General features: G+C 43.3%; 1 protein-coding gene across 3 annotated transcripts in view; it reads left to right on the top strand.

The window, feature by feature from the left end:
* Window positions 1–12,676, top strand: part of SAMHD1 (SAM and HD domain containing deoxynucleoside triphosphate triphosphohydrolase 1) — a 65,593-nt gene that overhangs the window by 49,992 nt on the left and 2,925 nt on the right. The window contains exons 14-16 of one of the 3 annotated variants that reach the window (XM_053573563.1): window positions 2,126–2,230; window positions 3,177–3,314; window positions 9,234–12,637. In XM_053573563.1, coding sequence (XP_053429538.1) covers window positions 2,126–2,230; window positions 3,177–3,314; window positions 9,234–9,368 — 378 coding nt within the window. In that variant the 3' untranslated portion in view covers window positions 9,369–12,637. Of the gene's footprint in view, window positions 1–2,125; window positions 2,231–3,176; window positions 3,315–5,711; window positions 6,733–9,233; window positions 12,638–12,676 lie in introns of those variants that run through there. The other 2 variants (XM_053573564.1, XM_053573565.1) reach the window with 2 other exon arrangements.

The raw sequence follows: 12,676 nt of genomic DNA, 5'->3' as shown, positions 1-12,676 counted from the left end.
TATGTATATATACATGAAGGGAAAAATTAAGATGTTTGGACTCCTGTTTTCATAGAAACTGCACTGTTTTCTCATATCCTAATGAAGATGCCAAATAGCTTTCTCTCACTTTTTCCATTTCCTATGGGAAATACTTTCCAGAGTTCTTTCTACTCCTGAAACCTTGGGACTGTATGTGTTTCCCTTGTTTGTTTGTTTTTTTATAAGCCTCTCATTTGTTATTTTGTTGTTGACAAATTCCTGATTGAAGGGCATCGCTCCATAACCATTTTGTGCTGAAAGATACCAGTGAATTGCCCTTGGGTCACTTGTTCTCTTGGTTGTTACTGACATGCCTAAGATCTTCCGATCAAGCTGCAGTTTGTTTCATTAGATGACATTTCACTAGAATAAAGGGATCTCCTATCAATTTCCTGAGACTCTGAAAGGACTTCACTCCCAAAATGTTTTTCCTTACCCTCAGTGAAGTGGCTGATCCTGGTTAATCCCTCAATCTCCCATCTGACTTTCTTCCCACAGTGCAGTCTCTGAGTGGACACAGATCATAGGCACTTGTCACAAAGGAGACACACATGTGGCTAACAGACACGAAACAATAACCACATTAAGACAAACTGATGAAGGCCGGGTGCAGTGGCTCAGCCTGTAATCCCGCACTCTGGGAGGCCAAGGCGAGTGGATTGCTTGAGCTCACAGGTTTGAGACCAGCCTGAGCCAGAGTCAGACCTCGTCTCTAAAAACAGCCGGGCATTGTGGTGGGTGCCGTAGTTCCAGCTACTCGGGAGGCTGAGGCAAGAGAATCGCTTGAGCCCAAGACTTTGAGGTTGCTGTGAACTATGATGTCACAGCACTCTACCGAGTGCAATAGTGAGACTTTGTCTCAAAAAAAGAAAAACTGCTACACAACGAACATTCTTTTTTTACTATTAGACTTATGAGAACAAAAAGTATTATAAAATACTGTGTTACTATAGCTAGGTGAGAATGGAAGTGTAAATTTGACACAAGAGACCAAATTAGCAGTGTATTCTAAATTGATCCAGTCATTTGAATTCTAGGAATTTATCCTAAGGAGATAATCAATTTTGGGGTGGAGGGGAGTGTAGCACCTCTGTACATTGACCACACAAAGGACTGTAACAAACTGGTCATTATGCAGAGGTGGTCAACATAAAGAACTAGGCCTGCCATACTGATATATACATGTGGTGCTTTTCTAGTCTATAAAAATTAGGTCAATTTAAGGTGGTCAGTGTAGGGAGGTAAGTGTGTGTGTGTATATATATATACACACTAAGTGTGTGTATATATATATATACACATATACACATATATACAGTAGAACCTCCATAGTAGAACCAGATGTGTGTGTGTATATATATATATTATATATATATAAAATAATGTTTTTAAATAATTTTTAAAACTCAGATATTTTATTGTGGTATGATTATACAGGGTTGGAGTCTCCTGAGCCTTCTTTTCTGTTTCCATCACTGTACCAAAATTACTCTCTCCAAAATCATTAATTACTTCAGTGTTGTTAAGTCCAGCAGACAGGTTAAGTCCTCTCTGCCTTAGAGCTTTTCTTTTGCTTAGAGTTCTTTTCCTTCCTACCTAAACCTGTTTAATTCCTGCTCACTTAATAAAGTCACCTTTCCAAGAAAACATTTCTAGTCATTCCCCTGGCACTCCAGGCTACTAGAAAGTTTCAAAGCACCCTTTGCTTTTTCTTGCTAACCCTTGTAACAAATGTGATTAAGTAGTTATTTTTATAATTATTTGTTCAACCTCTAGGCCACGTGGTCTGTGGGGGCTGAGATTGTATCAAAAATGTCTTTGTTATACCTCTAGTGTCTACCAGTGACTATCACTTAAGGTATTGACTTTACACCATACTTAGGTTGAAACACAAATCCATTCCCACGTCCCCCTAGATTTCAAAACCAAAGCCCTATGGGTGGTGCTGCACCAGAGTTATTTTTATTCTGCTGTGAGCTACCTGGCCAGTGTTCTTCCCGCTAAGCTTCCAAAAAGCTCCGTTCCATTTATTGTGATACCCTTACAACTCTGAGTTCAATTCTCATGATTATTATATGATTGTTTATTTAACTGCTTTATTAAGGTTATCGACATGGATTATGGAATGAAAGACAAAAATCCTATTGATCATGTTCGCTTCTATTGTAAGAGTGATCCCAATAAAGCGATCAGGATTACTAAAAATCAGGTAAGTACTTAGGCAAAACAAATATATACTGTCGTGTATTTGGTAAGTCTTTATAGTAAATTTGCGTTTTATATGCAGATTAGGCTTTAAAGTTAGTTTGTACAGTTTTAAAAAAAACATTATCTTTAAAACTCATGTACATCTGATTTTGTACAGACTAGACTATCTTAACAGCCAGATTTTTTGTTTGCTAAATGTCAATAAGAGCACAGTTGTTAGTTTAGAGGCCAGGTTACAGAGAAGGGTAATATATGGTTGCAGACAAGTAAGTTAAACATGCTTATTTGAGGCTTGGTGCCCATTGCTCAGTGGTTAGAGCACCAGCCCCATATTTTGGGGCTGGCAGGTTCTAACCCAGTCCAGGCCTACTAAAAACAACAATACCAACAACAACAATAACAAATAGCTGGGCATGGATTGCCAGAGCTCAAGTTCGAGAGCAGCCTGAGCCAAAGCGAGACCTCATCTCTAAAAATAGCCACGCATTGTCGCGGGCACCCGTAGTCCCAGGTACTTGGGAGGCTGAGGCAAGAGAATTGCTTAAGCCCAAGAGTAGGTTGTTGTGAGCAGTGATGCCACAGCACTCTACCGAGGGTGATATAATAAGACTATCTCAAAAAAAAAAAAAAGTGCTTATTTGAATATCTTCTTTATGAGAGTCTGTAGTCTACATGTAATTATGTAATGGAAGCCTTTAGTCTTTTATTAAGGCTGCTGCTCACCCAAACACAATCTTACCTTCTGGATCTAATTGACCTGACATTGTGAGACTCTTTGCAACATGACAGTTACCTTAAATTTTTTCTTTGGATTACAATTGGGATAAAATAGCAAAGCAATGTGGCAGTTTTAATATACCATCAAGAATGGTACTTAGGATCCTGGGGAACAGCTTTTATCTCCCTAATGTGTGAATTCAAGGTGACATCTTTTCATTTTAAAAAAGGTTTCACAGCTTCTGCCAGAGAGATTTGCAGAGCAGCTGATTCGAGTATACTGTAAAAAGACAGATGAGAAGAGTTTGTATGCTGCACGACAACATTTTGTTCAGTGGTGCATAAATAAAAACTACACCAAGCCACAGGTAGGTGGCCTATTATTCACATGCTTTGTACAATTTTTTATTTTTAAGTAAAAGCCAAAAGGAAACCTTTCTACCTTCTAAAAAGTTCTCATTTAAATTAGCAGCTCACCCCTGTAATCCTAGCCATCTGGGAGGCCAAGGCAGGTAAATGCCTGAGCTCAGGGTGGCGCCTGTGGCTCAAAGGAGTAGGGCACTGGACCCATATGCTGGAGGTGGTGGGTTCAAACCCAGCCCTGGCCAGAAACTGCAAAAAATAAATAAATAAATAAATAAATAAATACAGTACAAAGAACTTAAAAAAGAAAAAAAGAGGGGCGGCACCTGTGGCTCGGTGAGTAGGGCACCGGCCCCATATGCCGAGGGTGGCGGGTTCAAACCCAGCCCCGGCCAAACTGCAACAAAAAAAAAATAGCCGGGCGTTGTGGCGGGTGCCTGTAGTCCCAGCTACTTGGGAGGCTGAGGCAAGAGAATCACGTAAGCCCAAGAGTTAGAGGTTGCTGTGAGCCGTGTGACGCCACGGCACTCTACCCGAGGGTGGTACAGTGAGACTCTGTCTCTACAAAACAAAAAAAAGAATGCCTGAGCTCAGGAATTCAAGACCAGCCTGAGCTAAAGCAAGACCCTATCTCTAAAAATAGCTGGGCATTGTGGCAGGCTCCTGTAGTCCCAGTTACTTGGAAGGTTGAGGCAAGAGGATCCTTTGTGCCCAAGTATTTGAGGTTGCTGTGAGCTAAGATGCCACAGCACTTTACTGAGAGCAACAAAGTGAGACTCTATCTTAAAAAAAAAAAAAATTATAATCATATGGTTATGGTTTCGAAAATAAGGTCTTTCACTTTCTTTTCTTTTAAAATATGCAAATCTGAATCAACCAGTGATTTCTTCTACCACAAGTAGGGAATGAATACTTTATCCATATATTCCTAATAATAAAAGATAAAAAATGTCGAGTGGTTGGGCAATGCCTGTGGCTGTAGGGCACCAGCCCCATATGCTGGAGGTGGTGGGTTCAAACCCAGCCCTGGCCAAAAAGCTGCAAAAAAAAAAAAAATGGTGAGTTGTGAATAGTGCTTTATAATACTCTCACCACATGTCTCTTCCAGGACTCCCAGGGATCCTGGGAGATGAGTCACAGTGTCACCATCTTTCAGGGATTACCAAAGCTGAGTAGTTAACTTGTTTAACATACAATTGATAATAAGTTTTGTTTTTTTTTTGTAAAGACAGAGTCTCACTGTACAGCCCTCGGGTAGAGTGCCTTGACGTCACACAGCTCACAGCAATCTCTAACTCTTGGGCTTACACGATTCTCTTGTCTCAGCCTCCCAAGTAGCTGGGACTACAGGCGCCCACCACAATGCCCGACTATTTTTTTGTTGCAGTTTGGCCCGGGCTGGGTTTGAACCCGCCACCCTCGGCATATGGGACCGGCGCCCTACTCACTGAGCCACAGGCGCCACCCGATAATAAGTTTTTTAACTTAACTATTTCAAGCTCAGTGTTTTCAAACCTGGTTACTTTGGTATGTTAAAAAAACTATTTAGGGCGGCGCCTGTGGCTCAGTCGGTAAGGCACTGGCTCCACATACCGAGGGTGGCAGGTTCAAACCCGGCCCCGGTTGAACTGCAAACCAAAAAATAGCCGGGCGTTGTGGCAGTCGCCTGTAGTCCCAGCTACTTGGGAGGCTGAGGCAAGAGAATCGCTTAAGCCCAGGAGTTGGAGGTTGCTGTGAGCTGTGTGATGCCACGGCACTCTACCGAGGGTAATAAAGTAAGACTCTGTCTCTACAAAAAAAAAAAAAAACTATTTAAATTCTCTAGAATGAGCATGGAGGGGGAAAAAGAGCCAAGCCACAGTCTCCAGCCCTGTAGAGCAGCGTTCTCAACCTGTGGGTCGCGACCCCTTTTTTCCATTTGTAACAATGCAGCAGTTAGGAAGGTTGAGAACCACTGCTGTAGAGAATGTTGTTAAAATTGTCTCTTATTAATTCACACATGGTCAGTGCCTGGCAGAGTATTTGTTGGCGGAGTGAATGAATGTAATTGGCTTGCAGATGGGAAACAGCACTCTACTGCCTAGTCTAGAACTCTTCCTCACAACACCATAGCTGCCTTTTTTGCCTATCAGGTGTTGAAGGGAACAAAGTGAAGGGTCAGACATGAAAGGATATCTCAGGAAGTTAGTGTTTTATCAAGTGCCAGAAGGCGTGATGCTGATTAAATTCTTGGGATTCAGAGACTTGGGAGGGCTTGTAAAGCCTGTGGAAGAGGGAGGTCTGCTAGGTCCAGGAGGTGGACTTATTTCTATTTTCCTAATATTTTCAATCTATAGTTGGTTGAATCCACTGAGGTGGAACCCAGGGATTTGGAGGGTTGACTGTATATCTGTCTGTCTTAGGTACCGTAACACCAGAGGAAACTAAACCACTGAGAACTCTAGCGCAGGGAAATTGGAATGTGGAGAGGCTGGAAACAGATAGTTCTGCCATGTAGTGATGACTTAAGTCTAGTACATTCATTCATTGAGTGGGTATTTTTGCCAGGCCCTGTAGAGTTGGTACAGAGTCTTAGAGGAGCAAAAAATGAAGATTTAACTAGTCTTACCTGGTCAGGAAAGGCTTATTTAAAGAAAGGCTCATGAGCTAAGGTTGAATGAGCAGGAATTGACTATAAAAGACTGGCAGCAGAGAAGTGGTGTTGGGGAGGTGCTGAGGCAGAGGCACCGTAGGGGTAGGTCAGAAGATCAGAGGGAACGTGGTGCATTTCAGGAAGGAGCATGGAGTGTGAGGGCTCTGGAGCTTTATGCAGAATCCTATGAGCCAAGAGCAGTGAAAGCCATTGAAGGATTTTAAGCAGGAAAGTGGCATATTTGTTTATACAGTTTACTAGAGTTAAATAAATATATAAAATTATAGGCACAGGGGCTCATGCCTAGTATGCTAACACTTTAGGAGGCTGAGGCAAGTGGATTGCCTGAGCTTAAGAGTTTAAGACCAACCTGAGCAAGAGTGAGACCCTGTCTGTATGAAAAAATAGAAAAACTAGCCAGTGTTGTGGCAGATACCTTAATCCTAGCTACTCGGGAGGCTGAGGCAAGAGAATCACTTGAGCCCAAGAGTTTGGGGTTGCTCAGCTTGGCACCCAGAGCTCGGTGGTTAGGGCACTGGCCACATACACCAGTGCTGGTGGATTTGAGCCCATCCCGGGCCTGCTAAACAACAGTGACAACTACAAAAAAAAAAAAAAGCCAGGCACTGTGATGAGCATCTGTAGTCCCAGCTACTTAAGAGGCTGAGGCAAGAGAATCACTTAAGTTCAAGAGTTTGAGAGTTTGAGGTTGCTGTGAGCTGTGACACCATGGTATTCTACTGAGGGTGACATAACGAGACTGTCCCCCCCAAAAAAAAAAAAGAGTTTGAGGTTGCTGCAAGCTATGACGCCACAGCACTCTATCCAAAGTGATAGAGTGAGACTCTGTTTCCCCCCAAAAAAAAACAAGACACAAAAGTTGAAATTAGAATGGGTAGAAATAGAGATGAGTTTGAAGTGAAATACTGCTGACTTTGAGATAGACAGGTCTTCAAATATGAGTATCATGGCAACTGAATGGCTTGCTTTTATTATTTTTTATTTTATTTTTATTTTTTGAGACAGAGCCCTACTATGTCACCCTTGGTAGAGTGTCCTGGCATCACAGCTCACAGCAACCTCCAACTCTTGGACTTAAGCGATTCTCTTGCCTCAGACTCCCAAGTAGCTGGGACTACAGGCGCCCACCACAACGCCTGGCTGTTTTTTGTTGCAGTTGTCATTGTTGTTTTAGCTGGCCTGAGCTGGGTTCGAACCCACCAACTTCGGTGTACGTGGCTGGTGCTGTAACCACTGTGCTATGGACGCCAAGCTGAATGGCTGCTTTTAAGTTAGATCCAGCATAATTCAGAAGAAATTTAACATGGAGAGTGAGATATGAAAGTTTTGGCATAGAGGACAGTGAGACAATGGCAGAAAGCTGCCACCACCTCTAGAGGAGATCGATGGTAGTCTGGGAGTTGGGGCCATCTGCAGAAGCTAGAACCATTGAAGAGTCGTGGCCACTGCTGCCCAGGCCAGAGGGCACAGGGAGAGATATAATCTGGCTTCTCTGCCCTTCTCTGATCTCCCGTTGGCCAAACCTAACTGGAAGCCTATAGGCATGGGAGCTGGGAAATGTAGTTTATAGGAGCAGCTCCTGTGAAACAGAGCAGAGCAGAGGAAGGGTGAAGAGATACAGACAAATGAGGAGTACACTATCCTACCACCAACATTGCATTCCTAGTATAATAAAGGCTCTCAGAGACCTTATATCTTTCTATTATCAAAGAGAATCTATCTGCAAGGTCAAGAGTGGTTTAACAGAGTCACGTGTTAGAGAGCCTTGCTTTTCTTACGTTCTCTGCTTTCGAAGGTCATGTGGCAGTGTTTTTCAACCTTTTTATCTCACAGCACACTTGAAACTATAGTTGAACTTCTGTGTCACACTTAAATTATGTTGATCTAAGAAAGAAAAAAGAATATACTTACTGTGCTTTGAACTTTTTTCAAAAATAATATAATCTTTCTTTCTTTTATTTTTTTTTTTTTTGAGACAGAGTCTCACTTGGTCACTCTCAACAGAGAGCTATCACAGCTCACAACAACCTCAAACTCTTGGGCTTAAGCGATTCTCTTGCCTCAGCCTCCCAAGTAGCTGGGACTACAAGCACCTGCCACAGTGCCTGGCAATTTTTTTTTTTTTTGGTAAAGACAGAGTCTCATGTCGCCCTCAGTAGAATGCTGTGACGTCGCAGCTCACAGCAACCTCCAGCTCCTGGGCTTAGGCAATTCTCTTGCCTCAGCCTCCCAAGTAATTGGGACTATAGGCACCCGCCACGATGCCCAGCTGTTTTTTTTTTTTTTTTTTGCAGTTTGGCCAGGGCTGGGTTTGAACCCACCACCCTCAGTGTATGGGACCAGCGCCCTATTCACTGAGCCACAGGCACCTCCCTTAGCAATTTTTTTTTTTTTTTGTTATTGTTGTTGTTGCAATTGTCATTGTTGTTTAGCAGGCCAGGGCCGAGTTCAAACCCACCTGCTTTGGTGTATGTAGCCGGTGCCCTAACCCCTGAGCTACAGGCACTGAGCCTTAATTAATGATCTTTAAAAATTTTTGTGGCACACCATATCTTCTCATGGCATACCAGTTGAAAAATCACTGTCATTTCGTCACCGCTCTCCTTCATTTTGTGTGGAGAAGCTTATTTGGCTGGAGCATATGCTGATGGGGCCAAAGTTATAGCTTTGATTGCAGAGAAAAATTCAAGTTCTGCAAGTACATATTGTCCATCCCCCTTTTCTTTGCCATCTTATAGACCTGGGCCATTTATTGCAGAGGGGACCAGGCGAGAGAGGAGCCAGGGTTGAGTGCAGTCTATCTTTCTTCTGGGGAAACAGGACAGTGTTTTCCATGAAGGTGTGTGGAGGAGGAGGTCACTGAACTGGGCAGTAGAGTGCTGCTTCTGATCATCTTTGAAAAGAAGAGATCCGGGTGGCACCTGTGGCTCAGAGGGGTAGGGTGCTGGCCCCATATGCCAGAGGTGGCGGGTTCAAACCCAGCCCCAGCCAAAAACTGCAAATAAATAAGTAAAATTAAAAAAAAAAAAAAGAAAGAAAAGAAGAGATCCAGTGGTTTTTTTGATGAAGGTTCTGACCTGCTTAAGACTGTGGTGTTTCCGGTTTGACCCAAGGACAGGGCATGTGTAATTTAGAGTTTCCCAAGAGTAAGTATAATTAGAGGCAATCTATATGCAAGACAAAAGTGTGCGTACCTGAGACTTTGGGTCAGAAGTAAAATGATGAAAACTGGCTCTTCTCTGCTTCCTGTTTTTCTCTCTCTTCTCACTAGGATGGCGATATTGTAGCTCCACTTATAACACCTCAAAAGCAGGAATGGAATTGCATGATTGCAGCCCCAAGTCCAGCTCGTACCCGAGAAGCATCCAGAACCAGGGTCCAGCTTTTTAAGGATGGCTCAATGTGAATGTCTGCAGTCTGCTGGCTGCAAAAAGCCCTCCCCAACACAATTAGCTTAGGGACGTCAATCATAGAGTTCCACAAATTTAGTGACAACCTGTGCTTTTTATTCTGTATTTTGAATGTACACACATGCTACAGCTAATTAATTTTTATTCAAAGAAACAAAAAGATATCAGGCAAATCTTGCTTTACATGCTATGAAAAACATTGCCTTGCCTATTTTTAATACTAATTAAAGCTTAGTAGTCTATTTTCTTAGGAAAAAAAACTCTTTTATCTACTCTGAACACTTTTTTGTCTTTTTTTTAAGAGATAGGGTCTTGCTCTTTTGCCCAGACCGGATTGGAGACTGGAACTTCTGGGCTCAAGCAACCCTTCTGCCTCAGCCTCCTGAGTAGCTGAGACTTCAGGCGTGTGCCTCTGCATCTGGCTTACTCTGAGCTTATATGACAGATGATTGTTTTTGGCTTTGGGTTTTGGTGTTTTTTATTTGTTTGTCTGTTTGTTTTAATTTAGAATGAGAGAAATTGGTGGCTCGGTGCCTATAGCACAAGCAGCTAAGGCACCAGCCACATACACCAGAGCTGGCAGGTTCAAATCCAGCCTGGGCCTGTCAAACAACAATGACAACTACAACCAAAAAAACGGGTGTTATGGCAGGCACCTGTATTCCCAGCTACTTGGGAGGCTTAGGCAAGGGAATCACTTAAGTCCAAGAGTTTGAGGTTGCTGTGAGCTGTGGCACCATGGCACTCTACCAAGGGTGACAGCTTGAGGCTCTATCTCAAAAAAGAAAGAAATGAGACAAATTGGAATTAGAAGTTAGGATTGTCATGGACACACATGGTTAAAAAACAAAACATAAAATCCTACTGCCTAAGGAGGTGCCCATCATTCCATGTTTAAAGATAGTCAAACTTGGCTCATCGCCTATAGCTCAAGAGGCTAAGGTGCCAGCCACATACACCAGAGCCGCTGGGTTTGAATCCAGCCCAAGTCTGCCAAACAACAACTACAAACAAAAAATAGCCAGGCATTGTGGTGGGCGCCTATAGTCCCAGCTACTTGGGAGACTGAGGCAAGAAAATCACTTAAGCCCAGGAGTTGAAGGTTACTGTGAGCTGTGATGCCATGGCACCCTACCCAGGGCTACAGCTTGAGGCTCTGTCTCAAAAAAAAAGATACTCAAACTATCTCAAGTGACCTAAACATAAATAAGTGAAAGACACCTCTCCTCACCCCTGTAGCCCCAGTAAGCTGCCAGGTGGGGTAAACAGTAGGACATGAGGCCCTGGAGTGAGGGCTTCAACACAGCAGTGAGAGGTCTGATTAAGTTTGGGGGTGTGGCCTCTTTTTTTTTTTTTTTTTTTAGAGGTAGGCTCTTCCTTTGTCACTCAGACTGGAGTGCAACATGGTGATCATAGCTCACTGCAACCTCAAATTCCTGGGCTCAAGGAATCTTCCTACTTCAGTTTCTCAAGTGGGGCTATGAGCGCACACCATCACAGTTGCCTAATTTTTTTCCTTTTGAGATAGTCTTATTCATTTGCCCTGGGTAGAGTGCCATGGTGTCATCATAGCTCACAGTGACCTCAAATACCTGGGCTCAAGTGATCGTCTTTCCTCAGCCTCCCAAGTAGCTAGGACTATAGGCGCCTGCCATGATGCCTGGCTAATTTCTATTTTTAGTAGAGATGGAGTCTTACTCTTGCTAAAGCTGGTCTTGAGCTCCTGAGCTCAAGCAATCCACCTGCCCTAGTCTCCCAAAGTGCTAGGATTACAGGCATGAGCCACTGTACCTAGTTTAACATTTATTTTTTTTGTAAAGATGAGGTCTCCCTGTTACTGAGGCTTGTCTCCAACTCCTAGCTTCAAGCAATCCTTTTGCCTTGGCCTCCCAAAGTGCTAGGGTTGCAGGCATGAGTGACTGCCCAGCCTCTAGCCTCCTCTTGAGCGGAACGTCAAACCACCTTTTGGGAGATCCCTACCTCCAGTGGCACAGAGTCCTGTAAACCAGGCTGTTCTTTGAGTCAGTTGCAGCTCTAGACCGGGACAGTTTCTTTCTTTCCTTAATTCTCACTACCCTAGTCCCAAGGGCTTTCCTACTGCCTGGCTTGGAGAAGGCCTCTCCTCTGATCTGCTCTCCATGTGTCCCTGGTGAGCTGGTCAGAATTCATCACAGGAACTGTTCTCAGAGCTCCTCACACCTGGGACTTTGTTTTTATTGGTTTGGTGCAATTTTACATGTTTTAGAACAACGACCACTCTGCCTATGCTGAGATTAGTGACCACCAAGTGGATTCCAGGTTTCCCCATGTAACTTTATTTTCCCAGGAGTGGAGCATGCCCAGGGCACCAGCACCCCCATTCCTAATTCCGCAACAATTTACCAAGAACAAAGTCTGCCGTTAGAGCCAAGTCTGGTGGTGGCCAGAGGTTGCTGAAGATGCAGGCTAGTGGGGATGGAAGCCATGAGCCCTGACACCTTATGCTCTGATACTCCCTTGATAGAAGCCTCCCTCACCCTAGGAGGTGAGGAACAAGAAGGGTAATCGAGCCAGCAGATTACCCAGCAACTTTAGGAATATTGTCACTTTCCACTGTATCACCAGGTTCTGTTCCATCCACAGAGTATTTGAAATGTCTGCCGTCTTGTATCATCACCCCTCATCCATCCCTCAGTAGATAACAAGGGTTGACTATAATTCATAGGAGAATTGTTAAAACCCTTCTTTCATGCCCATCACATTGCTGTGTGTGTGGGGATTTGTTCACATGTGGGCTCATAGATGCACAAGTGAGGTTGACCATGGTACCTACCAAGGTGCCTCTAAAACATTCAGGGGAGAAAACTAGGTCTCAGACATTGTGTGCCCAGACCTAAGGTCAAGAATGTAATTTTTTTCTGCTAAGATTGTTATCTTACCTTTAAATCATTGTTTACTCTGGAATTTTACAGATCTAACGTTGTATCATTGTGCTGAGAAACAGTGGACTGTTTTGTTTATTTCTTCATCACACATAAGGCAGCTACACTTTGTTCTTTCAACTGTTGTAATTATGACAACCATGTGGCATTTACAAGACTATATTTTTCTTAAGAAACATCTTCAGTGTATAAAAATGGAAATTTTGACAGCTTAGCCTCTGGAGAGTTACTGAACATTGTCACCTTGAGGATGTTAATAGAACTGCAAGTTAAAATGACCGGTTACTTGTGTTGGATGAGGGAAACAGCTGCAATAAAGCCTGGCGAATGTCTCCATCTTGAAACCACAGTTTATCCTTGACTGCTTTCCATCACACCATCAT

The sequence above is a fragment of the Nycticebus coucang genome, chromosome 21 (assembly GCF_027406575.1).
Source record: "Nycticebus coucang isolate mNycCou1 chromosome 21, mNycCou1.pri, whole genome shotgun sequence".
NCBI lineage: Eukaryota > Metazoa > Chordata > Mammalia > Primates > Lorisidae > Nycticebus > Nycticebus coucang.
The sequence above is the reverse complement of the archived record's forward strand: the minus strand, read 5'-3'. Positions and strand labels throughout refer to the sequence as shown.